At 65.6% G+C, this 26,381-nt stretch overlaps 2 protein-coding genes across 2 annotated transcripts; one reads left to right on the top strand and one right to left on the bottom strand.

The window, feature by feature from the left end:
• Positions 1–4,463: 4,463 nt before the first annotated feature.
• Positions 4,464–8,668, bottom strand: IL10RA (interleukin 10 receptor subunit alpha). Its single transcript, XM_082010017.1, has 7 exons — positions 8,248–8,668; positions 7,145–7,265; positions 6,841–7,019; positions 6,382–6,548; positions 5,912–6,062; positions 5,600–5,724; positions 4,464–5,491 (listed from the first exon to the last, which is right to left on the bottom strand). The coding sequence occupies exons 1-7, from the start codon at positions 8,309–8,311 to the stop codon at positions 4,502–4,504; spliced, it is 1,797 nt and encodes a 598-aa protein (XP_081866143.1). The 5' UTR covers positions 8,312–8,668; the 3' UTR covers positions 4,464–4,501.
• A 4,450-nt stretch (positions 8,669–13,118) lies between these two features.
• Positions 13,119–22,445, top strand: TMPRSS13 (transmembrane serine protease 13; the record flags this gene model as incomplete). Its single annotated transcript, XM_082009931.1, has 13 exons — positions 13,119–13,139; positions 18,184–18,355; positions 18,718–18,819; positions 19,445–19,567; positions 19,654–19,783; positions 20,053–20,145; positions 20,235–20,278; positions 20,586–20,745; positions 20,890–21,062; positions 21,516–21,614; positions 21,876–22,018; positions 22,165–22,317; positions 22,431–22,445. 13 exons carry the CDS (start codon positions 13,119–13,121, stop codon positions 22,443–22,445), a joined length of 1,428 nt encoding a protein of 475 aa, XP_081866057.1.
• Positions 22,446–26,381: the final 3,936 nt, after the last annotated feature.

The following is a 26,381-nucleotide window of genomic DNA, read 5'->3' as shown; positions in this document are numbered from 1 at the left end:
TGCTGTTTGCAGGCACTGCCTGCCTGGGACGGAGGTGCCCCGGGGAGCCCCGGCTGCCCGGGAACGGCCCCCGCCCCGCAGGCTGGCAGGGCCTGGAGGGGGGCCGGCAGCTCTGTGACGCCTCTGCCTTCCCTGCAGCGGGCTGGGATCGGTGGCGGCGGAGCTGGTGCCGCCGTTCAGCATCAGCGGCTCGCTGAGCGGGGTGGGGAGCGGCTACGTGCCTTTCCACGAGCGGGGGCCGTGAGGCGGGAGCCACGCTGGCGTGCAGGTAGGACATCACCCCGCTGCTCGCCGCCCCGTGATGGGTGAGCGGGTCCCCGGCCGCGTGTGCCCCTCGCGCGGCCCACAGCAGCAGCGCCGTTGCGGCCGCCCCGCGGTGCTTGGGAGCAGCCAGCGCTCGGGGCGGCTGCGGCAGCGGGGGCCTCTGCGGGGAGCCCAGGCGCTGGGCGAGAGTGCTGCATCCCAGAATTTCCGTGCTTCTTCGTAGCCCCTGGTCATCGCAGCTTTCCCTGGGATAGTCCCAAGGTTTTTCCTGCAAAAGTCCTCCCCAGGCCTGTGGGGCATCAGGGGCTTTCCCTGGGTTCTGGTTTTATTTCACCCCCACACCCCAAGCAGGTTTTGGTTTGCGTTTCCTTTCCGGTGCCCGGCGGTCCTTGGCGTGGGACCAGGCCTGTGGGGGGAAGCAGCCCCGGGCTGGAGCTTGTGTGTTCCCTGCGCCACTTCCCCATGCTGCTTCCCACCCACCCTCCAGCGGCAACAGAAAGCGCAACCAAAACCAGCCGTGGGGAAATTCCTCTTGTCTTGCTTTTTTAAAAAAAGCCCCTGTATATGCTGGATTTCTACTGAAAGTTATAGAATCATAGAATCAGAGGATGGTTTGGCTTGGAAGGGACCCTAAAGATCGTCTAGTTTCACCCCCCCCGCCACGGACAGGGACCCCTTCCACTAGACCACGTTGGTCAAAGCCCCGTCCAAGCTGGCCTCGAGCGTTTCCAGGGACGGGGCATCTACCGCCTCTCCGGGCAACCTGTGCCAGTGCCTCACCGCCCTCAGAGCGAAGAATTTCTTCCTTACGTCTAATCGAAATCTACCCTCCTTCAGTTTAAAGCCGTTGCCCCTTGTCCTATCGCTACGCACCCTCGTAAAAAGTCTCTCCAGCTTTCTTGCAGGCTCCCTCCCTTCAGGCACTGGCAGGCGGCTGCAAGGTCTCCCCGGAGCCTTCTCTCCGCCAGGCTGAAGAAGCCCAACTCTCCCAGCCTGTCCTCACAGCAGAGGTGCTCCCTCCCTCTGATCATCTTCGTGGCCCTCCTCCGGACCCGCTCCAACAGGTCCACGTCCTTCTTATGCTGGGGCCCCAGAGCGGGACGCAGGACTCCAGGTGGGGTCTCACCAGCCTGGAGCAGAGGGGCAGAATCCCCTCCCTCGCCCTGCTGGCCGCGCTGCTGTGGGTCCAGCCCAGGACATGGTTGGCCTTCTGGGCTGCGAGCGCACGTTGCCGGCTCGTGCTGAGCTTCTCATCATCCAACACCCCCAAGTCCTTCCCCTCAGGGCTGCTCTCCATCCCTTCTCTGCCCAGCTTGGGACCCAATGTCCCAGCAAAATTGGAACAGTGCAGTTTCTGTTTTTAAAAGAGCATCTCCATCTGCTCCCTGCAACTCTGGATCTCCTGCCGGCTCTCCCTGGCCATGGGCAGCACCGGAAGGTGCCCGGGGCCGGCTGCCATCCGCACGCCAGCGCACTGGTGCAGCCTCCCCTTGCTTGGGATGGAGGAAGAGGGAGCTGCCTTACCCCAGGCTTCCTCAGCACGCATCCCCACAGACCCCCACGGCTCGGAGACACCCCAGCCCTCGGGACCGGCAAGGAGACCTTGGGCCGGGCTGTTTGTGATCGGGGCAGCGGGGGTGCAGGCAGCCAGCGAAGGAGGACGGCGGCGAGCTACAGAACTGGGCAGCTGGCTTTGTGCAATAGGGGAAAATGCCGTAAGGAAATGAGAGTGCTTCAGACTTCCCTCCTCCATCAAATATCTGGACCAATGTGGAAATTTGTCCTCCGCTCTGATAGTGCAAGCAACCACCTCAGAAAGCCCCTGTGGGCTTTCTCATGGCTTTCTCATGCCAGCGGCCTTCAGCCTCGGCAGAGCAAGCTGCCGTGGAAGTGCCCGGAGCACAAGAGCGGCCCTGGCAGGTGGGGCTGGCGAGGCACGGGGGCTTTGGGGCTGTTTCTTTGCAAACTGTTTCCTCAGAAGGAAAACAAGGAGAAACTCGGGAGACCACGCGGCTGCTCGTAGGGAAACCGGTGAGGACGGAGCGGAGAGCTCCAGCCTGCACTCCGGCTTGTAAGGGAGCCGGCGGCCGGCCACGAGCCCCTCCCTTCTTCCCCATGCCCGCCGCGCTGGGGGCTCTGCGCCCCGTTGTTGGGAGGGTGTTGGAAACATTTGCGCGAGCGGGTGCTGGGAGAGGAAAGGCGTTTCTTTTTGCAGCGCTGCTCCCTGCTGCAAGGAGGAGTCGGAGCCGAGCGTCCTCCATGCCTTAGGCCGTGACTTAATTCAGGAAAATGTGAGCATCTGGGATTTCCAGAGAGCCGGAGAGACTGTGCTCTCGGCTAGCGAAGCCAAAGCGCGTGGTCTGTGGCTTTCTGGCAAACTCCTCTGGCTTTCGTGGAAAGGGAAGCCCTGGCCGCTCACAGAGCGGGAGGGAAACGCCGCCTCAGCGCCGGGTGCTGCCCCGGACGCTGCCGCTGGAACCTTTCGCGGCGAGCAGGAGCCAGCAGCACGCAGCACTGCACGGGATCCGGCCACAGAGCTCGACGTCATTTCAAAGGAAGGAAAAAAAAAAAAAAGTCACGCTTAGTTCTGATGAGACTTTTTTCAGAGGAAGTTGAAAAAAAGAAAGCAAAAAGCCCTGACCCCCAAAATACCCAGAGGCAGAAGAGATGGTGGAAATGGAAGGGCAGGAGGATGCACGGGCTGGCAGCGGCGGCGCTGCTGCAGCGGGGCGCCCGCCACGGCCAGCAGCTGGGTCCTCCGCGTGACGCAGGGAGCGTTTCTTAAGTGTGAGTAGCGTGACGTCAGACATAGCAGAAGGAAACGGCAACACATCAGCAGCCCTTCTCCTGACTGCAGTGATTCATGTTCTCGCCTGAAAAAATGCGCTCCCCGAGCTGGGTTTCCACCAACGGTTTTAATGGGACCGTCCCACCGTGAAGGATCTTGGAAACTAAGTGACTCTTGGAAAAACTCTCCAGTGACCGGGCAGTAGGCAAATGTAGCCCACGGTAAGTCGTTCCCATCTCATGCTAGTTTTCATTCTGACAGAAACTATTTCTGCCCTGCCCTGGGGGTGCCCCTGTCCTTCTCTGGTGCGTGGTCCCTGAGCCGCTGCCCCGCGGGACGAGCGCACCCCTGTGAAATCACCGCAAGCTGCCCAGGTCCCTTTCCCTGCTGCTGCTCCAGTGCCTGCTCCCTCAACACGACACGCGCCTGGGACAACTACCCTGGTCCTCAGATGAGTGTGACGCTCTCAGCGGGCTGGCTTGGTTCTCCTTTTTCCAGCTGCGATGTGGAAACCCTTTTCCCTACGTGAGGCAAAGGCACGTTGCCCTTTGCTGCCGGGGAAAGTCCGTATCTGAAAACAGAAAGCGCAGCTTGGCCTTAGAAGAGGGTGTACAGATGAACGGGCCACATAAATAACACGCCATTCTTTCTGTATTTACAAATTAAATAGAATAAATAATGTCTGTATTGCAATAGTGGCAGAACATGGACCATAGTGTGGGCAGGGCCGCCCTGGCTCATACTGGGCTCGTGTGGCAGCTGCTGCACGCATCCTGCACCCTGCCAGAGGTAGCCAGCACCCCTCTGCCAGAGGGGCCGAATGCTGAGGGGTCTCTGTAGGGTCAGGAAAGTCCCTCACTCCCTCCAAGTGAGGCCAGCCAGCGTGGGAGCTCCGCGCTCCCGGCAGCCGGATGGCTGACGTCAGGCTGCTCTCCACTGTCGTCTGCGGTGTGAAAGGTTCAGACGGCGTTGCGGCGTGGACATCAGCTGGAGGAGCCCGGTGCTCACCCGTGAAAGAGGAAAGTGGGGAGGGGAAGCGCGGGGCTGGTGCCGGCCCCAAGGGTGGCCCTGAGCCCGGCGGCTGCGAGCCCCGCGCTGGGCTGCTGGGGAGGGCAGACGAGGCAGGATCGCCCTTTGGAAACGTCCTGGTGTGTATCCTTGGGCTCGGCGGCCAGCAGCGGTGGGGGCGAGCCCGCCCGGCGCAGCCCGTCCCCACGTCCCGTTAGCTCTGCGCCGGGGACCGGCCGCAGCAGTGCCGGGGCCAAAGCAGCTCCAGAAGTAGCTAAGCCGGTGCTTCTCTTGGCCGGGGCACCGCTCAGTTTGATGCGATAACATTCAGGAGTCGGCGGTAGCTTATCGGAGTAGCTGCTCCCCGGGGGCAGTGGCTAGAAGAGGTAGTTGGGCCGGCGCGCAGGGCCGGCGGCGCCCGCGCCGCAGTACGGGGACGGCTCACAGGCGGCTGTCCTTGCTGTCCCCGTTGAGCAGGCTCAGGGGGCTGATCTGCGGCGTGAGCCACTCGTCGGTGCTGAGGCTGGAGATGAGGGGCAGCGTCCCCAGGAGGTCAGTGGTGAAGATGCTCAGGTCGAAAGGAGCTTTCAGGAGCTCGGGGCTGGCTTTGGAGGCCAAGGGAGCACCCGGAGCCCCGTAGCTCAGCGGAGTGGGTGCTCGAGGCCCCACGTGGCTGGAAAAGTCCCGGCCAGCGGGCTCCCGAGGGGTGCCCCATGGAGCAAGGTCCTGTGCGTGGCTGCGGGGGTGCTCGGGAGAGCACTGCTTCAAATACCCTTTGGCCACAGCCGGCTCGGAGCACTCCGGGTCCAGCACGGCGCCCGTGCTGCCCCGGCCCTGCGGGGGTCCCGCGCAGCCCGAGAAGGGCACCCCCTCGGCTGAGCCCTGCCTTGGCTCCACCGTGCCCTTGGACTGCTGCAGGTACCCACGGAACGCCACGTCTTGCTGGCTGTCCCGGCTGGCGGCGGGGGAGAGGCCGAGCTCCCCTCCGCGGGACTGCCTGGCCTCCGCGGGGCTGCTGGTCCTGCCGCCGGAGGAGCACGTGGGGCGAGGGCAGGTGCCCTCCAAGCCCACGCCGCTGTCGTTGCCGGCGGGCAGCTGCCGCTGGTAGCCCTGGGGCCTGGGGCTTGAGGAGCCGCTCGGTTCGGAGTGGGAGGTGCGCAGGCAAATGCCGCTGTCGGTGCTGGTGCAGCTGCTGTCCCCGCGCCCCGTGGCCCCCGGCCCCAGCAGGCGCACCCGGTCCTCGGGCCGTGCTGGGAGCCTCCAGCCCTTCTCCAGGGGCAGCTGGGCTGTGCCGGCGCTGCCGTCGGGGCCACTGTCCTGCTGCGGCTCCTTCTGGCACAGGAACAGCTGCTGCACGGGGTCTGCGTCCGGGCTGCCCGAGGACGAGGACTCCTGCTCCAGCCAGAGCGAGCTCTGCTTCATGAAAGACTTCTGGGAGGGAGAGAAAAGAGGTGAGTGGGCCGTGCTTCGTCCCTGCTCGTTCCCTGCCTCTCCCACCCGCGCCGGCCGCAAAGGGTGCCGCGTGCCCGGCTGCCTTACCAGGACAGACGGCGGCCTCACGGGCTTCTTTATGTAGACGCACACCAGCAGAGCCCCCAGGAGGCCCAAGAGCAACACGGTGACGACGGAGGAGCTGACGATGCTCAGGACGAGGTCTGTGCTCCCTGCAAGAGAGGACGTGCCCAGGTGAGGGGGGGAAGGCGGAGTCCTCAGTGCACGTAGCACAAAGGTCCTGCAGTGGGGGCACGGAGCGGCCGCCCTGGTGTGGACCCCCGCGCCCCCAGGGCCAGGAGGCTGAGGAGGATCCGCGTCCCGCAAGGCCTCCCCTTCCCTGCCTCCCCCGCTGCTTACAGTCTTTCTCGCTGATGGTGACGCACTGCTCGTCGGTGCGCGTGGCGCGGGTGTGCCGGCTGGCCACGTCGGGCTCCACGCTGATGCAGTACTCCGTGTCCCAGAAGAGGTTGCTGATGTTGAACTCCGGGGTGGTCTCCACCACTTCATACTGCAACGACCAGAGCGCGGGCTGGTACCCGAGAGCCCCCCTGCGCCTGCGGGCGTGCTGGGCCCCGTGCCTTCCTCCCTCCTCCTCCTCTGCTGTCCCCTGGGGAAAGTCCCCAGGGCACTTAGCAGGGCGGCTGACAGCAGCTGGACCCAAAATCCCAAGAGCTGGGGAACCTACCGCAATAAAACGCATAGAGAAATCTCTCCGCGATGTTGTGGCTGTGAGAAATCTCCATACTAAGTTTTACAGAAGACCGGACTTTAAAAATGGCAGCGCGTGTGGCAGATGGGGGCAGCAAGGGACCAGCAACGCATCTCACCGTCTGGTTGTCCTGTGCCCTCCTGACGTGCACCCGGTATCGCCTCGTGTGCTTCTGTATGTCGTCGTATTTCACGGTGAGGTTCCCGGCCCGGAGGAGCAGCTGCAGCTGCACGTGGATGGTGTTGCCCGAGACGGAGATGCTCTGGCCCGACAGGCGCAGGCTGGCTGGAGACAAGTCAGTTGGACGGGCACGTTAGGGTTTTCTGCTCTTTGTGGCAACAAGAGCCTTTGCAGCAGTGGGCTGAGCGGCGACCGTTCCTCGCCGCCGGCGCTGCGCGTCCTAGGTTTGCCCCATCCCATCCCGCAGCCCGGCTGCCCTCCGGGAAGGTGTGAAGAGAGGGACATCCCTGCTCTCATCTGTCCCAAAGTTCTTCGCCAGCAGTTTGGCACCCTGACCTCTGCCATCCTTGAAGCCTCCTGCCCGCGGCCGCAGGGTGGAGGCAGGCACCCGACCTACCTTCTTGCGGGGAGAAAGAGTTGGTCCTTTGCCACGGGGACGTGCGGTTTCCAGACACGGCCCTGACCCGCGCGTAGTAGCGCAGGGCAGGATCCAGGGTGTAGTACGTGAGGTCGCAGGAGTGCCCCGAGATCTTCCTGCAGTTTGAGATGGCTATCCAGGGGAAATTCATGCCATAGCTGTGGGGAGAAGCGCCCGGGGTGAGAGCGGTGCAGGCAGGTGCCAGGGACCCAGTTGTCACCGCTGTCGGTATCGGAGCCCGGGCAGGGGCCGACCCCGCTTGCGCCCCCACCGCCGTACTCACACTTTGTGCTCCACTTCGTAGCGGACGTCCCTGGGGGGGTTGCGTCCCGGCTCCCACCGCAGCAGGTGATGCGCTGTCTCCGCAGCGAAGCGCACGCGCGTGGGGCTCGCCAGCTTCTCACCTGCGGGACCGAAGGAGAGCGTTAGGCGAGGCGGCACGGCGTCCCGTCCCGCTGGTGCCCGCAGGAGCTGGGCAGAGCTCCTTGCGATTGCCTCCTCGATGGCCGGCCTGGAGCTTCACCCCCCAAAGCTGACCACGCACCCAAAAAGCTGCAGGCTCAGCCCTCGCTCAAGGATTTGCTCAGGCTTGTCCCACTTCCAAGACACGGTGTTTGCTCGTCCCATCCCCGTCCCCCCCCACTTTTTCCCTTCCTCTGTCTTCTGGGGACAGCCTAGCTCAGCCCCGCCGAGAGGATCTGGGTGCTTTTCTGGCCCAAGAAAGGAGCCTGCTGTATTTGCGTGGCTGACCGCCCCCGCCATTTACTAGCAGCTTTGTTTGGATTCGGCTTTCCTGTTTTGCTTATCTGCTGTCTGGAAGAAACAGACTTTTTCACACCTCCTGCCTGGGTTTCAGTATTGTCACCTGGCAGCAAAGCAGCGCCAGATAACATCCGTCACCCTTTCTCTGCTGGTTTCCTCAGCAGCTGCTGTCTGCCGGCGGACGCTGAGCCGCGCCGCTGCCCGGGAGGACGGCTGTCAGCAGAGCACCGCGCTAGCGACCGCAGCGTTTCACCGCCATATGAGGCACCGCGGCCCATGCCGGCGGAGATAAGCGAGGTTGGTGCCTCTGGACCAACGCAGCCTTCGGGCTCCCGAACAGCGAAGAAAGGCGAGGGGCGAGCAGGGAGCCCCGGCCGTGTCCCGCTCCAAGCAGGCGGGAGCCTGCGGGCACCGCCGGCCCGAGCCCCGAGCAGGCAGCAGCGGTGTCCGAGCTGCAGCTCCCGACCACAGCCGCTCCCCGCGTGCCTTCCCCCGTCCCGGTCCCCGTTGCGGTGCCGGGATCTCGGGCGCGGAGGGGAGCCGAGCAGCCTGCCGGGAGCCGTGGGGCTCAGACACAGCGAGCGGGAGGGGCTGAAGGCCACGGCGTGGGGAAGAGAGACTCACCGTCCATCCGCCGGGCGAGGAGCAGTGCCACGCACAGTGCCAAGGCTGTGGCGGAGGGGGCCATGCCGGCTCAGCATCCCCTGTGGGCGCCGGGCTGGGCGAGCGGGGGGCCGAGCTCTGCTGCGGCGAGCTGCCGAGCGCTCGTTTTTCCTCTGGAGGCCGGCTCAGTGACGTCTCGGAGGCGTTAGCGCGGCGGGAGGAAAGTAGCTGTGTAGCGACTTCCACTTTTATTTTTTTTTTACTGTCCACCCACTCACCCACGGCTCCTCTCTCAACCCAGGCTGGGCATTTCCTACCAGCAGCCTTAACGAAGAGCTTTTCAGGGGCTTTTCTGAACAAAAGGCTACGTTGCTGACAAAGGGAAAACAGGAGTAAATCATGTGTCTGCCCTTGCTGCCTCGTTATTAAATGAGGCGGTAAAAGCACAGCACAGGGGTGAGCACCCAGGATGGCCCGTCACAGGGATTTTACTGAGCATGGCACCCGCCCAGCAGCGTCCCCTTGGGCCAACGCCCTGTCCTGCCAGCGGCTAAAGCCGGCCGGATCACAGCCAGCCCTGGAGCCCCGGGAGGGGGTTCTTGCTTTCCCTCCCTTTGGGCTCAGCCTGTTCCCTCTTGCTGGGGCCGAGTGCCAAGCTCTGTGCTATTGCATGCCCTGCAACCATCGTGTGCATGGGTGGCGGGGCAAGCTCCGAAGTCGGGTGCCACCGCACCTGAGGGGGCCCCGGTCCGGACGCGGTGCGCGTGGCTGCGGGGCTCCGGCGCCACGGCGATGTCCTGCCTGTCTGGTGGCACCGGCCTCAGGTGCGAGTCTTCGGCTTTGCCTTCTGGCAGGCTGAATTACAGCGGAGCTTGCTTGAGGGCTTCCCTGGGGCTTCTGCAAACCCAGGGGCCCTCACGTGATGGAGGGCGATTCGTCTCCAGAGGAGGAATTTCCCACGGGGGAATTAGTGGAAAGGACGCAGATAAAAAGAGCAAGAGAGACCGAGAGTGTTCTGGACGGCCTGAAAAAGCTTCAGAGCAGCCCACGGCTCGGCGGGCGCAGGGGCGCAAGACCTGGGACCTTTGCCACAGCAAAGTGGCTCCTCAGAAAGCCATCTTAAATGCCCGAAGTGAGAGATTTCTGCTTTTTCCCCTGACTCGTCCTTCCTGTTAAAGCCCACGGCTTCCACGAACTCGCAGCCTTGCCGGAGCACCAGCAGCTCTGTCAGCTGCAGGGTGGGTCCGGCGGTGCCTGGCGGCAGGACCTCGGGCACGGCACGGCGGCATGCCTGGCTCTCGTGGCGCCCGGGGACACGCAGGCTGCGGCTGCGCTCCGCCGGGGCCCTGGGGAATACGGGCGTGGGGTGGCGGCACCGGGTGCCCGGCGGCGGGGAGAGGCTCTCCCTCGCCAACGGCCGTTCCTTTGCTGAGGGCCAGCCATAGGGATTGGCGGCGGGCACGGCTCCGGCAGCAGATCCCCACCCCGGCTTGGCTTTATTCTCCCCTCTTTGGGGGAGCAGCTGATGTCCCGTCGCTCTGCCATCAGCTCGTGACTCAGATCTGGCAGCCACTGAATTTAGGAGTCCTGAGATGAAGCGCAGCCCATCGCACACAAAGCCACAGGTCGTGTTTTGTGTAAAAAAATGAAAATTGAAAGCAACGGGACCAAAAATGAGGAAGGAGGGAGCCATGTAGAAAAGACAAGACGGGGCCGGTCCTGCAGGTGAGGCGATTCAGGGGCTTTGGGAGAAATGGTTGGCAATTTAGGGGAAAACGAAACAGGCGGAGGAGAAATGACAGTTCTGCCGAACGCTCAGATCGTGAGCGGCACAGCCACGCCGCGGTGCTTGTGCTGGCACCCGAGCCGCTGCACGGGAGCGGGCACTGCCAGGCGCCGCCGGAGGAGCCGGTGCCGGCACAGCGCGGCAGTGTGCCCGCACCGCGGCTCGCGGTGCAGACGCTGCCCAGGATCCCTGTCTTCTCTTGCTTTCCCCTCTTCCTCCATGAAACGTCGCTTGGCATCCTCGAGGCTGCAGAATTCATGTCTCTGTGCTGCCCTTGCAGCCACCAGCTCTGCTGCGAGGGGCCCGGGAGGGAGCCGCTGTCTCGCAGGGCGAGGAGGGCAGCGCTCAGCCCAGCCCGAGGCAGGCGGGCACAGCCGCCCCTGCCCGGCACGCAGCCCCGTCCCGCGGCCATGTGCCATGCCCGGGCACCCCGGCACAGGCAGGGACCCAGCGATAGCCACGGGCGAGCTTCGCATCAGGCGTGGCTGACCGCCCGAAGCCCCGTGTTAAAGCCAAAGCGTCACAGAAAAGAGCAGCCCCGCGTTTTCGGTGTCAGCAGAAGAGGTCTTGAGTTCACGGGGTCAAACCAGCCCTCGAGAACGCTGCCAAGTTTCCTTTTCATCTTCAAAACAATTGACTAATCTTGGAATAGGAATAGCCGTGTTTTTAATAACCTGGAAACCACCTGAGTCAGAACTGCACAGCAGGTCTTTCCCCAGAGCCTCTGCAGCTCCTCTCAGGGGCAGCGAGGGCTGGAAGCTGCAGCCGCCCCAGCCCCGAGCCCGGCTTCCACCGGGACCGTCCTGCCAGCCGCTAGCCCCGGGCACCCACCCAGCCAAGGGGCCGCCTCGTCCGCGGGGCAGGCTGCTGGGCGAAGCACGTCCTCGGCACCGTCCTCCCACCTCCCACCAGGCGCCCGCATCCTGGCGCCGAGGTTGCCGCAGCATCGGGAAGGCCACCACCTTCGGCACGGGCGAGGCTGGAGCGGGGCTGGGGTCCCCAGTGGCCCCCGAGCCCCGCGGGTGATGTGGCTGACCCTGAAGTACCCCCTTGCGGGCCGCTGTGTCGGCCGGCAGGGTGACACCACCGCGGAGAAGCCTAGCCCGCAGAACGCCCGGCGGGGCTGGTCCCTGCTTTTCCCTGCCCTCCGCCACTGCGGACCGCGGGGGGCTCGGCCCAGGGCGGAGGGGCAGGCTCGGGCAGCGACACTGCGTCAGGGCGCGGGCCGCAGCCGGGGGGCCGGTTCTGTGCGGCCGCAGCCCTGCCGCGGGACAAAGCGCCTCGCCTGGAAGAGCAGAGTTACCCTCAGCCCTCCCCAGTTCCCTCACGCCTGGAGGTCGGAGCAGAGAGCGGAGGAGCCGCCGGGCTCTCCGGGGCTGGCGGTGCCGGCTCCGGCTGCGCGTGCTCTTAGCACCTCGCTTTGCTAGCTGGGAGGGCAGGAGGGTGCAGCAGGGCTCACGGGAGCGGTTACCAGCAAGAAAACGCAAGGATTTCACCCGGGAGGCGTTGCGCACGCGACGTTTAACGTCAGGTTGCCGGCGTCGAGCCCAGGCACACGGTTCTCCGTAGCTTGTTTTCCGTGGGTGGCTTTGCAGAAACACCAGCAAACAATCATTCCTGGAGCTGCTTTCTGAGAACCCCTTTTCACGAAGAGGACGCGGCGCCTCGCGCAGGCACAAGGGCAAGGCCAGCTCAGGGCTGTCCGGGGACGCAGCGGGTGCTTGGCCAGCCCCTGCCTCCCTGCACCCCAGCGGGGCAGAGCCCTCGGAGGCACGGACAGCGGGGTCCCTCCCGGGCTTTTCGGCCTTGAAGTCAAGGGGGCTTGGAAGCAGGTTTCCTCCAAGCTTGGATGGCCCTGCTTGTCTCCTGCCCTTCCGATGAGCCGGTGTGGGTGGGGAGCCCAATGAATAAGGGACTTATGCTATGAATAATGCCGGGAGAAATGTGCCTGGAAAATAGAGTGTCGGGCTGGGGCTCACGGGAGGCACCACACCGCCAGACGGAGCCTGCCGGGACCGGGCCGCCGGAGAGGGTGCCCTCCTCCCTGCCGAGCCTCGCACCGCCCGGCGCCAGCCCTCTCGCCATAACCTCTTATCCCCCGGGCTGCTCGTCCACACACCGGCTGAAGCTGGGAGCCTCCCGGTTACATGAGGCACGGGCTGCACCTCTGGGAAAGCAGCTCGCCTCGCTGCCGTGCCGTGCCGAGCAGAGACCGTGGTGCGGCCCCGGCCAGCAAGGAGTGCAGGCACAGGCTCCCCACCAGCCTCCTTCATCCGCCCCGCAGCCGCTGCTCCGGCAGCCAGGGGCGAGCGGGGCACACGGCACTGCGAGCCGCAGATCCCGGCGTCAGAAAGCGCACGATGGAGCTGAGCTTTTTTTCCTTTTAATCTGGATAATTTTAGCCGTTTCTCCCAGGTGTGAGTTCTGGGTTAAGCAAAGCGTCTCCTAGCTCACGCCCACAGAGGAAGCGGGAGACCGCTGCTTTCTCCTCGCACAATTCCATCAGCAAAGGAGTGAAAGAGCAGCTAGAGAAACTAGAGGGAAACGATCTCTCATTTCACTGGAAACAAGGCGTTCTGGACTTCTCGGTCTCCGGTTGGACGCGGCTGCGCATCCCCTCCTCTCCCGTGCTCAGCTGGCGCTCGCAGCCCTCGCTGGGGCAGCAGAGGTGCGGGCGAGCGCGTGGCGGGCACCGGCAGAGAGGGGGGCACTTGGGCGGGCAGCCAGGAGAGAGGTGAGGAACCCCCGGGTGTCCGGGATGCCACTGTCCCCCAGGGCCGGACCTCGTCTGCTCCCAGACCTTCGGCCGCAGCCGAGGCTCCTGCTGCTCCTGCCCAGCGCTCCCCAGCGCCTGGCTGGGGCGACCGGCAGCAGAGGCAGGTATTTTGCATGCTGTGCCTGGAGCAGTTGGGAAACAGGCAGCGGTGGAGCTGGGCGGCAGGTCGGACTGGTTTCCCTCCGCGCCCGGCGCTGGCACTGACGTAGAGCCCGCTCGCCAAACAGATTCTGCCCTGTCCCCGCGGACCTGACTTCGCTCTGCACCGCGCTGCGCAGCGAAGGATGGCTGTGCCGGAGCTGTGAGCCCAGCCCAGCCCTGCAGCGGCCGATGGACGGGAAAACCTCTCCGGTAAGGTGCAGGAGCTCCTCCAGCTCTGAGCCGGCTGGGAGTACTCTGGCCGTATGGACTCGCTTTCCTCCGGGTTTGGTGGAGGGCCTGGTTTCGCCGTCCTGCTCTCTGGGGCGTTGCCTTCGCGGCAGCCTGGTGCTGCCGGCGGGGAGGAGGACCCGGGGCGAGCTGCCTGTGGGGCCGCTGCCTCCGGCACCCCCTCGGCACGCAGAGGGAGGAGGACTGCCGCCAGCGTCCCTGGTGTCGGCCCCGTGCCGGCAGAGGCGGCGTCAGGCACCCCCGGCACCACTGCTTTTCCATGCTGGAGGGATCCACTGCGCCAGCAGCTTTGCGAGCCGGGGGGGACCGGCTGGCGGGGTGGGTTGACACTGCCGGTGGGGGCCGGTGCCGCTTGGCACCCATGGGGCTGCACGTTCCTGAGGCCTCTGGCACCTCCCACCAGCACCCCGGTAGCAGTGGCAGCACGCTGGTGGCCCCAGCCCCTGCTGCTCTCCCTCGCCCGCTCTCCAGGCTCTTTTCGGGCTGGGTGGCCGGGGCCTGCCCAGTCTCGGCCATGGGGCCTTGCCGAGCATCCTGTCATGAGGAAAACATCCATCCCCGGCTGGGCACTGGGCTCAGCCCGCCCGGGTGAGGCAGCGGGTAATTACTGTGCCGAGCGCTGCCGGCTGTGCCAGCGACGTCCGGAACGTGCAAAGCCGGCAGTGACGGGGTGGATGGGGCTCGAGGGGAGGCAGGGCCAGCTGTAAAAGCCACCGTTTTCCTGCCCCTTTGTGTGCGGGTGCGTCAGAGGCAGCCGGGAGCGGAGCAGGCTCGGGCCAGACCCTGGTCCCGAGGGACCCAGCACCATGTTGCAGGGTGATCCCGGCTCTAGGTGGCCCCGAAAGCAGGCAGCGGCACCGCGTCTTGGTGAGAGCGGGGCAGGAATTGGGATGCCCGCGTATGGAGACAACTACCCAATATCGGGCAGCCCCCCCGGGCCAGCTGGGCTTCGTCGCGTGGATTAAACGGGCCGTCAGGAGTCCCAGGTGCCACCCTCGGCTCGGCGACTGCAGGAGTCGCTGCATCCTTCCGTGCCGCCGTTCGCCCGTCCGTGGAGCGGGGTGAGCAGCGATTGCTCACCCCCTGGAACACTGTCTGATCTCTGCCTGAAGGGCTGCTCGCCCCGGCCGGAGGGCAGCCTGTCCCTGGCCAGCTCGGGCTGGCTCGAGCGACACGGCTCGTCATCCGCGCTTGCCAAAGGGCCCTTGCGTGCTCTGGGACGTCGCCTCCCCGCGCGTCGCCCCTCTGCGGCACCCGGGGCTCGGCAGCGTCCTCCCGCAGCCCCCGGGAGTCGTGGCCCCAGCGGCCCTGCCCAGCCCCACGCCGTCAGCAGCCGGGGGCCGCGGCTCGGCCTGGGGTCCGCGCCCTCCCAGGGCGGCAGCGCGCAGCTGCGGCGCTCGAGCGGGACGGCTGCGGCGGGAGGCGACGGGGGCTCTGACAGGCTCGGGAGGGTTTTGTCCCGGGTGCGCGCGAGGACAAAGGCGCCGTTGTGTGCTCGCCGAGCTCGTCTGCCCTGCGCGAGCAGCGCTCCGCAGCCGGCTGAAGGGGCCGGTTCCCGGCCCCCGACAGCGGGCCGTGAGCCGCAGAGAGGGCTGGGGCGGCGGGGGCTGCCGAGCTCAGCTGGGAGAGATCAGCACCCATTTAGGCAGCTCCTTGCAACTGATTTAAGCCAGGCCGCTTCCCTCCCCTCTTGATGCTCCAAATTTTGGGCAGCTGCCGTGCCCTTCTGCTCCCCTGGGACACGGCCGGGCCCCGGGTCCGGTTGCAACACCCCAGGTGTTCCCAGCTTCTTCTGCTCTCCCTCCCACTCCGAAACTGCGGGTGACTGCTGGCTGGTTTCCCTGCCTGCCCTCCCCGTCCCGCATGGATCCTGAGCCCGGAACCCGGCCCGCCTTTCCCCCGGTGTTTGCCCTCTGTTGGCGTGGGTTTGGTGGCCTTCCCGCTGCGGCAGGGGGCACAGCCGGAGGTCCGTGCACGAGGCAGCTCGGGGTGCAAAGGGGATGGCCTTCTCCGGTGCCGCTGCCTGCGGTGTCGGCGCTTTCCCCAGCTCTGCTGAACGCCGCAGAGCAGAGCGAGGCAGTGTTTGTGCTCGCGGGAGGTTTGGCAAAGGGCTCGCGTTGCAGGCGGGCACCGTCCGCTCGTTCCCCGGACGTCCCGGGTGGCTCCCCCGCCACGGGAAGGAGCCGGTTGCGCTCCCCCTCCCCACGCCGGCCATTCCGGCTGCAGCCTGCAGCAGCGCTCGACGCTCTCGCGGCCGGTGGAACCTTTGCAGAGAGGACGTCAGGAAAAGGGCTCAAACCGCAGCCACGCGTGTGAGATAGGCATGGCTCCGGGTCTGACTTTTACTCAAAAGCCAGCAAGGGATGAGTAAAGGTTTTGTGGGCAGGAGTCGCAGCTCACTCGCTGGCGTAATGCACGCTCCTCGGCAGAAATACCTTCTAAAGCCGCTGCTGTTTGTCCTCCGCACCGGCGGCTGTACAACAGCAACCAGTTATGCTGGTTACCGGGCACCCATGGTAAAAGTTTTGTTAGCTTCTGCGATGGACCTAAACAAAATAAAGCTTGGACTTTAGACTTTTAAGGAAATAAGTAGCTAATACTCCACCCAAGCGTAAGAAAGGGCCTGTGTTTCCTGCTAAGGAGTAATAAGAGCAATTTAACCTACGGTGTACTTGTGTGTTAATCTGAGATGTTTGTACACTGGAGATGGAAACGCATTAGCATCCGGCATCGCTGGCGTACCGGTGAAGAAAACACTGGCTGTGTTTCCTAGTACGATGGCGGGGTTTGTCCTTAGCAGCATTGTAATCCTGCTGATCCGACAACCGAAGGGTTACGCTTGCAGCAGGATGAGGCACGCGAAATATCAGACGTGCCGAGATAGCATACAAATGCCAACGTAAATGATACCGCCTGGGTATTTACAGACGCCCCATTCACACGTAGATAGGAGAAGCTCTTTTCCTAGGAAGGCTTCCCAGCACCTGAGCGGCGGTGCGGGACGCGCTGCAGCTCTGGCTCTCTTGCTGATGCCGTACGCTTTTTAACAACGGGCGCCAAGGGTACCCAGGGACGTTTTGGGGTGCGGGCGCATGCTGCTCGCTGCGAGAACTTGCATCCCATCGCCGTGACTGCTCAGACTCGTCAGGGGAGGACGCTGCCGGGGCGGTCTCCAGCCCTGCCGGCTGCCGTGCCCAGCCCCACAGAGCACACGGAGGGGTCTCCCGGGCTCGCCGGCACCTTTGGGAGAGCTCATGAGAAGGCAAGCCTGCGGCACAGCTGTTCCGGGCTTGCCCACGTGCCGCTGTGAAATTCAGGCGCGGGGAAAACTGGCCTTCGGCTGCGGGCTGAGCAAATTCGGGCTTGTTATCGGTGTCTGGTGGGGCAGGGGTGAGAAGGGGTGGGTGATGCCGTGGGTGGCCGGGAGATGTTGGCGGTGCCTGTGCCGAGGGCTTGGCGGGAGGAGGGCTGAGACCCTGTGCCCCGGGGTGGCCCTCTGCGCCTCGCTGCTGGCCAGGGCTCTGCGGCGGCTGCGCCTGGCCTGCCAGCAGTTCCTAAGGCACGGTTCAAGAGCTGGCGCGTCCCCCGCGACGTTCGGTCGGGGCTGAGCAGACCGCGCGCGGGGAGCGCGGCACGCGTGGCCACGCCGGGGCGCGTGACTCACGGGATAATGCCCAGGAAGTTACGCCACCGTGTTGCGAGAAAGGGCACAGCCATATTGACAAAGCATGAGCCTGAGCAGGCTCCCGACGTGCTCATTAGGGCCCTTGATTCCCAGCAGGAAACATGAGGGTAGAGAAAATCCAGCTGGAAAGAGGCGACTCGGCAGCGGCTCCTGCCGCTCCTCCTGCTCTGCCCACAGCCCCCGTCCCCTCTGCCCGTGCCCAGAGCCGTGCACCAGCCCAGGTGCTTCCTGCCAGCTTGGCAGGGAAGGGGACGTTTTCTGGTTATGGGGAAACGTGATCTCCAGTGGCTGCAGGGCCAAAAATCCCCTGGGTGCCCCTTCTGCGGGACAGCAGCGACATTGGCTGTAGGGACGGACACGGTCCAAATCCGACTGGCAACGGTTTGACCGGCTTCCCTCGAGCAGCCCGCTGCCGCCGCCGCGGTCGGTCACGGCTGCGTGGCGCGGGGAGCAGCGCCGGGAGGCGGCGGGCAGGAGGAGCGAGGCAGCGTGGGAAGCACCTGCCGAGAGCGGAGCCCAGGCCGGGTGCCGCTGCCGCGTGCTGGCTGGCGATGCCCTTGCGGTACCGTAAGGCACGCAGCCGGCTCTTACCGCCAGAGACGTAGCTGAGATTTTACAAATGGTGGATTTTACAAATTTACAAAAATGGTCGGCGTTTATTGCGGGCTTTGTACACAGGTCCTCTCTGGGGGAAAACGAGAGGCTCTCGCTTCTGTAGCTGATGGAAGCCGACGGAGAGTTTGGAAGAGTGTATCTTGAGGAAAGGAAACAAATACATATTCTTTGGCAAATTCATGGATCAGGAGTGACACAACTGCAGAACAGCATTCCAGGGTGCAGGACGTTTCAGGGCTTGGAAAACACTGATTATTAAGTATTACTAAATAACAGCTGGAAATTGCACTGTATTTTTCAAATGGCTAATTAAGGATAGATGCATAAATTGGGGCACTAGCCTCGTGGAACTGGGCCACAGCGTGACTGTCCCGATGCCAGATACCCAGTTGATTGCACCCATCGAGGCGATCGGTTTGGGAAATTTGGCCAGCACCCCCCCGAAGGGGAAAAGCTCTGCAACAAAGAGGGTTTCAGCCGTCCCGGCCAGGCTTCGCGGTACAGAGAGAGGCACCGCAGCAGCAGCTCTCTCTGCAGTTCACGGTCCCGGGGAGGAATAGCCACCAGCGGCAATGGCCGGCCGTGGCGGGGAGCTCGGCTCCGCGCCGCCTGTGCCTTCGCAGCTGCTCGGGCGGGGGGGTGGCAGCCACGGGGGCTCTGCAGCGGGCGACGGTCGCTGCCAGTAACGGTCGTCTCCGCTTGCAGGCCACGGCGTCGCCCAGCAGTGTCCCTCCCGGCCTCCATGCCTCCACAGTCAGCAGCATCTTCGGTGCCCGACCTCCGCAGCCTCGAGAAAGCGTCCTCGGCGTCAGCTTCAAGCCCTACAGCCCGGAGTCGGGCCCGGCCCCGGCCCCCTGCACCGCCTGTGAGAGCACACGTAAGAGGATGGTGCCGAGGGCGGTTTCTGGCCGCCCTGGCCCCAGCCCCACCCCGGGTGGGGAGGGATGGCGGGAGGCGAGGAACGGGCCCCTGTGCCCGCTGCTGGCACAAGCCTCAGCCACCGGCTGGTGTTTCCCTGGGCGGGGTGAGGGGTGCCGAGGGCGAGGGAGACGACCGTGACCATGGCGGGATGGAGGGACGCCACGGCGCGGTGCGGGGTGTGCGTGGCCCGGCTCCCCCACATCTCGAGGGTCCCCTGGGGAGCCAGGGACCTCCTGGTGCGGGCCGGTGGGCAGCAGGGTCCGGGGACGCCGGGGGGGGCAGCCGCTTCCCCTGACCCTGCCTCTGCCCTGCTGCCAGGATCCTCCATGTTCAGAGCTCCCTGCATGAGCCAGCGACGGCTCGCGCTCATCTTCTGCACGTCCGTCCTCATCGTGCTGCTCATCGCCCTCATCCTGCTGTGTGAGTGGGGTCCCGGCTTGGGCCCCCCGGGGGAGACCTCACAGGGGCTGGGGGCCAGCAGAGGCTGGGGACACCCGCGCTGGGAGGGATGTGCGCTTCCCGTTCCCTGAGCGTTCCTGACATCTGGTGGAGAGGCAGAGCAGGATGGCGGGGAAAGGCCAGCCGCGCTCCCCTTCCGCGGGCCTTGCTGCGGCGGGGCACCCCGCAGCCCCCCGCTCGCCCTCCCTGAGGCGCCCGGGCCCGGCAGGACCCTCAAACACAGCCGGCACGGCCGCGGGGGAACCACTTTAGTCCCCGTGGCATCCAGCTGCTGCAGCTGGAAGCATTCGGCGGGCTGAATGCATCCTTCGGCAGGAGCAAGCTCGCGGTGGGTGCGCTGGGAGAGGCTTGCAGCAGCGGAGCTGCGCCGCCGGGCTGGCCGGTCCTCCTTCAGCCCTCCGTCCTGCAGCTCTTCCGTCCTGGCTCAAAGGGCAGCCCTGCACCCCAGCCCGCGCCCGGGGCTTGGGAGCGCCCCTGTGCGCGGCGGACCCCCTCCGGACTCCCCTCCGGGGGGTCACAGCACCCTCGCCCACGGCGAGCCCCTGCCGGCAGCCCCGGCCTCACCATGGCGTGCGCTTGCTTCCAGTTATGTTTTGGCGGTCGCAGACCGGCATCGTGTACAAGGAGCCCGCCGAGAGCTGCAGGGACGGCCCCGTGCGCTGCGACGGCATCGTCGACTGCTCCCAGAGGAGCGACGAGCTGGGCTGCGGTGAGGCACCAGCAGCCGGGCGCGGTGGGAGCGAGGGGGTCCCCAGGGCGCCGGGTACCACTGACCCGCCTGCTCCGTCCCCGCAGTGCGCTTCGTGTCCGACGAGTCCTCGCTCCACGTCTACTCCAGCACTGAGAGCCAGTGGCTGCCGGTGTGCAGCAGCGCCTGGGACGACTCCTTCTCCAGAAAGACCTGCCGGCAGCTGGGATTTCAGAAGTAATTCCCCGGGGCTCGGGTTGTCCTGCTCGGGCACTGGGGCCCTGCCAGCCCCCAGGCGTCGCTCTGGCCCCTCTGCCCTGGCCGGGTGCACGGCCCGCTGTGCTCTCTCCCCCAGCGCTGGGCTTTTCTGCCGGCGGGCTGCGTGTCTGGCGCTGCTCTGGGCGTTTCGGTCCATCCCCCGCCGGCTTAGCCTGCAGAGCCTCTCTGGGAAGGCGGGGACCAGCGCCCAGCGAGGAGGGACCCTCACCGCCTCTCTCCCCTCCCAGTGCGTCACAAACCGAATACATCCCCCTGCACGTCTCCGGCAAGAGCCTCACCGTGACCGACGAGCGCGAGACCATCCAGCAGAGCCTCAACAGGTACCGGCCAGCGTCGGCTCCCGGCCTTGCCCCTGCCCAGGTGCCGCGGGGCCGGGGCTGAGGCTGCCTCTCCCTCTTCTCTCCTGCAGCTCACAGTGTCTCACGGGAAAGTACGTCTCCCTCCGATGCACAAGTAAGGGGCTGGCTGGCAGGGCACCGGCCAAGGGCGGGCGAGGCCAAAGGCAGGCTGGGGAGCGCCGGCCCCCGTTCTTTGCACGGGGTTGGGCACACAGGGCGTCTTCCAGCAAACCTGCTGGGCAATAGAAAACCACGGAGACTGCATCCCCCATGGAGGCTGCATCCCCATGGTCTCCGCAGGCCCCTGTGAACGTACTGAGCACCGCCGGCACCGCCGGCACGTGGTGGGGATGCGCTGTGCACACCCCCACCGGGCTTGCCTCCCCTCTGAGCCCTTCTCTCAGCCCCGCTCTCCCCTGCAGCCTGTGGGCAGAGGATTTCTGGCCGGATCATCGGAGGAAAGGAAACCTCCGTGAGCAAATGGCCCTGGCAAGTCAGCGTGCAGTACGGGCCGATCCACATCTGCGGCGGCACCATCATCGACGCGCAGTGGGTCCTCACCGCAGCCCACTGCTTCTTCATGTGAGTGCTGCCGCAGGCAGCTGCCCGCAGTGCCGCCGTGCAGCCCGGGGGCGCCGGCTGCGGCCGGCAGCCCTCGCGCCGGCGCTCAGCCCGGCCCCGTGCCCTGCGCCTCACTCCTCGCTGCCCCCACCTCTCCCTGCCCAGGAACAGCATGAAGATCCTCGACGACTGGAAGGTGTACGGTGGGGTCTCGGACCTGAAGCAGCGCGCAGAGGGCGTCCCCGTCTCCCAGGTCATCATCAACGCCAACTACAGTGACGATCACGATGACTACGACATCGCTCTCATGAAGCTCTCCAGGCCGCTGACGCTCTCAGGTGAGGCCTCTCAGCTTGCCATTTGGCCGGGGCTGGTGCTGGGATGGGACAGAGAGAGCCTGGGGATGGGCGGGAGCCAGAGACAGCTCGGGTCCCCTTGGAGCCCTGGGCTGCGTGGGGCTGCTGCCAGCTGGAGCATCCCGCTCTGCTGCGGCCACGCGGCTTTCCCCGCATGTCCCGGGGCCGGGAACTGGCCCGTCCTCTCCTGGCGGGGCCCGGCGCGCACGCAGCCGCGGGCTCAGCGGCGCAGCCGGCGTCGTGCTGCTCGCCGTGCCCCGCGTGGGCGGTGCGGCGGGGGGCCGGCAGGGACCCTGCCTGGGTGGGCGCAGAGGGGAGCGTTTCGTGCACGCCACGCTCCTCCCTAGCCACGGGGCTGGTGACTACGGCGGCTCTTTTGCTCCTGGGTGACTCATTCCTCTCTCCTCGCCTGGTTTTCATCGTGCCTCCCTCCAGCCCAGGTTCGCCCAGCCTGCCTCCCCATGTACGGCCAGCGATTCCAGACTGGCAGGTCCTGCTTCATCACCGGCTTTGGGAAGACCAGGGAGAACGAAGGTGAGGGAGGCCGCCGGCTCGCCACCCGCAGCTCCCGTGTGCCGCGGCCCGGCCTGCGAATGCAGCAAGCGTGGCTCTTGCCGCTGTGTCCGAGGGCCGTTCCCGCAGGGGCGGCTCACAGCGGTTGCCCTCCCGGCTGCGCGGCTCTGCAGAAATGAGCCCTGCAAGAAATACCAGCTTCCTCCCTCTCTGCCGCGGAGGGGCCCGGGGGCAGTGGGGGGACGAAGCCCACCCTGCCCCACGGCTCCTCCTGCCTTGCAGATAACACGTCCCCAAAGCTGCGGGAGGCTGAGGTGAAGCTGATCGACTACAAGATCTGCAACAGCGACAAGGTGTACGAGGGCTACCTGACCCCGCGGATGATGTGCGCCGGGTACCTGCAGGGAGGCAAAGACGCCTGCCAGGTGAGCCGGGGGCACGCGGTCCCCGCCCGGCAAGGTGGCGCGGGACCGGCAGGGCTGCCCGCCTTTCCCGCACGCTGGTGTCCCCTGGCTGGGGACTGGCGGAGGGGCGTCTCCTGGCTCCTCACCCCTCTGCCCCTCTGTGCCAGGGAGACAGCGGAGGGCCCCTGGTCTGCGAGGACAACGGCCGCTGGTACGTGGCCGGGGTGACCAGCTGGGGGACAGGATGTGGCCAGAAGAACAAACCGGGCGTTTACACGCGCGTGACAAAGCTCCTCAGCTGGATATACAGCAAAATGGAGGTGAGGGGCCCGGCAGGGCTGTGCTGGGGCAGGGAGGCTTCTCGGGTGAGGGGCTGTCCCCCCCAGCCCAGCCCCTGGCACCTCACCCTTGCCCTCCCCTCTCTCCCGTGCAGAGCGAGAATGACTAAGACCGGGATGGACGCTTGCCCGGGCTGTGCATCTCCGGCCAGCGCGGGCCCCCGCCCTCGGCGGCCGCCACGGCACGATGCTACCAGCAGATCCCCCGCCTCTCTCTGGACTGTCTGCGCAGCCAGGGATCTGTCGCTGCCCCCAACCTCTGAAAATACAGTGCCTGCAAAGTGACTCTGCCCTCGCCGAGCGCAGGGGAGGTGGCCTGGCGGCGTCCCGGCAGAGCCCCCAGCCAGCCCTGGCGCGGCAGCGCGCAGGAGGTGGCAGCTTGTGCCGGCGGCTGGTCGTGCCGGCTGGCAGGCAGCTCTCCTCGCCCTGTGTCTGTCGTTCTTCTCCTGTAAATAGACGTGTCCGGACTGGGGTGTCGCGAGTGCTTCCTGGCAGGACTGCGGCACGCTCGGTGGGCGAGGGGCTGCTAGCGCTGCCCGTCGATGCGGTGGAGGTTGATGTGGATGGAAGCGAGGAGCAGGAAAGCCACGGGGTGCCCGTGGCGAGGGAGCCCTCTCCTCTGGGCGCGGCCGAGGCTCAGCCGGCACGGCACGGCTGTGTGCCACGCCGCCGCGCCGGCGGGCAGCAGCTGCCCGCACCTGCGAGGCCGCGGTCCCTGTTTGCTCCCAAGGGCTGAGCAAAGGGGAGCCCCGCGGTACAGTCACGCCACTCTCGGGGAGGAGCAGGAGTTGCTCTCATGTTTGCAGATAGGTTTGGGAAGCGCCTTTTAAAGGAGAGAAATGCCCGTCTGTTTATTTTTCCGTGCCGCGGATACGGTCAGAGCAGGCCTGCGTGCAGCCGGTCGCGGTTCCCCCTCCTGCTCGGATGAGGGTTTCGGCGGCGCTGTGGGGCAGGTCCGCGCGCTGGGGGTGGCTGCAGAAGGGGTGACAGAAGCCAGCGGCAAGCCGAAGGCCAAGGTGGAGCGTGAGGGAGAGCAGGCAGCCCTCCCCGGCAGCGCCCAGCCCCTCGCCAGCGTGAGCCAGCCCCCGGATCTCACAGGTCTTTGTTCAGGGACCGGTGCCGGATGGCTTCTTCCTCCCTCCAGCCGCTGAGCGTGCGGGGTTCGCGTAGCCGGCCTTACCTCCCTGGCTGCGCCACAGCGGGGATGCGCTTCCCCCCAAGGAAACGAGTGCCCGCGTCTCCGCGCGAACGCTTTGAGGCACGCAAGGTGCTACGGGAGAGCCCCAGGATGGCAGCGTCGGCGGCCGGCGGGTGGGCAGAGGCTGGCTGCCCCTTTGCCCGAGGCCGCGCTCCTCTCCCCGGAGGCGCGGTCAGCTGCGGGGAGGGGTCCTGGGGAGCCTGGCCGCCCGACACTCTTCTCAATAAACGTTTCGGTAGTGCTCCGCGTGGAGACGGCTCTTTTGGACAGGCTGGAACGGAAGCTGGCGAGCCCCGGAGCCGTGGAGCTCCAGGGCTGCCCCCCTGCTCACGGGGAAAGGCCGCGTGTGCTGCGGTGGGCCCACGGCCCCCGCGTGCAGCCTGCGGGCGGGGGGCTGCAGGATGCGCTCGGCACCCCACCGCGCACCCACCGCTGAGCTGCGCCGCGGCTCCTGCCATTCCTGCGGGCGCGTGTGATGGAGCGGCTTTTCGCAAAAGCCCTTCCTGCCCTTCGCCCTCCGGGGCACCGGGAGAAAGGGGGTGGTTTAGGTCTTACGGGAGCTTGGCAGTAGACGCCCGGGTATGGAGGTGATGTAGGGACAGAGCTGTACGGGGGTCAGGCCTCCGGGGGGGGATCCATGGGCGTGAGCCCAGGGGAGAGCCGTATCAAAATGCAGCTTGTGAATGCTGTGGACCACAACAAACCCCTTTTCCGAGAAGGCCGCACGGCCTGTGCAATTGCCCCACGTTAGAGGAAGGGCAGTACCGAGCGTTTGGCCTCGACTTTTCCTCGGGGGGAGGAGAGGTTATGTGCACTGGTTCTTTGTAACGCACCGTCTTGCAGCTGCAAGCATTAAGGGAGGGACGGGCGCTGCAGGCAGCTCGCTCACTCTCTTGGAAATAGTCCGAGGCTGCCTCACGAGTCGGTCTCCGCTGGCTCCAGCAGCGGCGGCCCCTTCTCCCCCCGGCACAGCGGCGCGACGGCCACCCGCTGCAGCCCGCCTCTCCCTCCCGGTTCCTCCGGTTCCCCAGCCGATGCGGGTACCGGGCTTCGCAGGGGCCAGGCAGCCCGGGTTCTCACCCGCGCCGATGACAGCGGCGCCTCGTTTCCCAGCAGCGTGATGGAGAAGGCCGTCCCTCCGCGTGCGCAGGCTCTGGAGCCGCGCGGGCAACCTGCAAAGCAAAGATGAGAAATTCTCGGGGCGCGTGGGCTGCCGCAGGCACGTCCCCTCCTCACCTCCTGGGAGCATCCCCCGGGTTCCCCGAACTGCCCGCCTGCTATGGAAAAGGTTATCAGCAGGCAGAGAGCTGCGGTTTGCGCTTGAATTTTGGGATAGCGGGTCTGGTCCGGCCCTACGTGCGCAGAAAGCACCTACCTCTCCCCGGGCCTCGGAGCAGCACCAGCGCAGCGCTTGGCGGCTGCTCTGGACCTGCACTGAAACAATAAGAGTCGTCGCCTTTTGGGAAACACTGAGTCAGCCCGACCTCAAACAGCTTTTCAAAGAAGCAACCCAGAAACCTCCCACGGCATGTGCGAGCCTCCCGCGACGGGGGTGTGCCGAGGCCAAGGGGCTGTTTTTGCTGTAGGAGGTTCTTTGCTGCTCGGTGAGCTCAGGGGAGAATAACCTGCTGCGGGCAACAAGCTGCCCGGAGCTCAGGCCGGAGAGGGGCTTCGCCTCTGCAGCCGTGGTGCAAAGCCCAGCCTGTTCAGGCTCCCCTCGTAACGGGGCAGCCACCCTCGGCCAGCCCCGGGCCTCCTCCGCAGCAGGGGTGCTCAGGTGCCCTGTCTCAATTCGGGAGAGCGGGTGGCTCGGGGAGGCCGGTGCCCCACCTGCAGTTGGCTGCAAAGCCACCAGCCCCCCGTTTCTGCAGTGGTTTGCGGAGCTGCGGGGCGCCGGCCACGGAAGCGGCGGTGCCGGCGCGAGGGCGTTCCGGCCCCGGCCGGCGCACCGTGCCGGGTGCCACCAGCCACGCGGCTGGTGCCGGGCTCGGGCGCCTCGGTGGCCCTGCTCCGCCTCGTCCGTTTGCAGCAGAGGAACAGCTGTGGGGTGGAGGCGTTCCTCCCGGTACCACGGACCGGCCAGGGCAGGATACGCGACGCAGGCGCGACGCGGTGCCGCCGGGTGCCTCCTGTTGGGGGCTAAGCACCACCTCTGCCCCTGGTCACGGGAGAGGCAGCAGGGAGGAACGGGGGCTCTTGCTCCCGGGCAGCCGGCGGCACCGCGTTTCTGCTGACCGCGCTACAGCTGGCCGCCCTGCACGCGCAGCCGTGAAGGCAGCGGGCTTTTTTGACAAACAGAAGCAGTTGAGAAGGGGTAAGAGCACGTTGGTCTGATGAAACGGTGAATTCAGTGGGTCTTAAACGTAAGCTGGGTCCGTAACTTGTCCAAAGGCTCTCTGGGGGGCTTCTGCTGCTTCTCTCGGGGCTTCGCTCAGAAAAGGCGTAGCGTGTGCCACAGAGCAGCGGCTCGTAACGTCTTATTGCTGTCTGAGATGGCGTGCTGGAGAAGCAGATTCTTCTCAAGAGAATAAAACAAAAACTGGTACCTAGTAAGAGCTGATCTTGCCGGAACTGTGTTCCTGGTAACGGTGCCGTTTCAGCGCAGGGAGGACCTGCTCCTCTGCTGTGGATTTCACCTCCTCAGAGGTTATTGCTCTTCTGCTCTCTGAAATTGCCTCTCGAAGCAGAGAAACTATTTCAGCCCCTAATAGAAATTTAATTATTTCTTCTAAACCTGCCATCCAGTGCTCCCTCCTCCCAAGCCCACAGAAAGGTAGGCTGTGTTTTCCCGAGGGCTGACGTTTTCTAACCAGATGAGAAGCGCTTAGTTTCTCGGGAAGCTGCCTGG

This window comes from Phaethon aethereus, assembly GCF_964289735.1.
Source record: "Phaethon aethereus genome assembly, chromosome: 23".
In the NCBI taxonomy this organism is placed as follows: Eukaryota; Metazoa; Chordata; class Aves; order Phaethontiformes; family Phaethontidae; genus Phaethon; species Phaethon aethereus.
This window is presented reverse-complemented; position numbering and strand designations above follow the sequence as displayed.

Coding starts and splice junctions, on each gene's coding strand:
- IL10RA (XM_082010017.1), bottom strand. CDS start 8,311: ATGGCCCCCTCCGCCACAGCCTTGGCACTGTGCGTGGCACTGCTCCTC. Junction 7,020..7,144: donor TACGAAGTGGAGCACAAAGT/GTGAGTACGGCG, acceptor TTCTCCCCACAG/CTATGGCATGAATTTCCCCT. Junction 6,063..6,381: donor GGGCACAGGACAACCAGACG/GTGAGATGCGTT, acceptor TGGTCGTTGCAG/TATGAAGTGGTGGAGACCAC.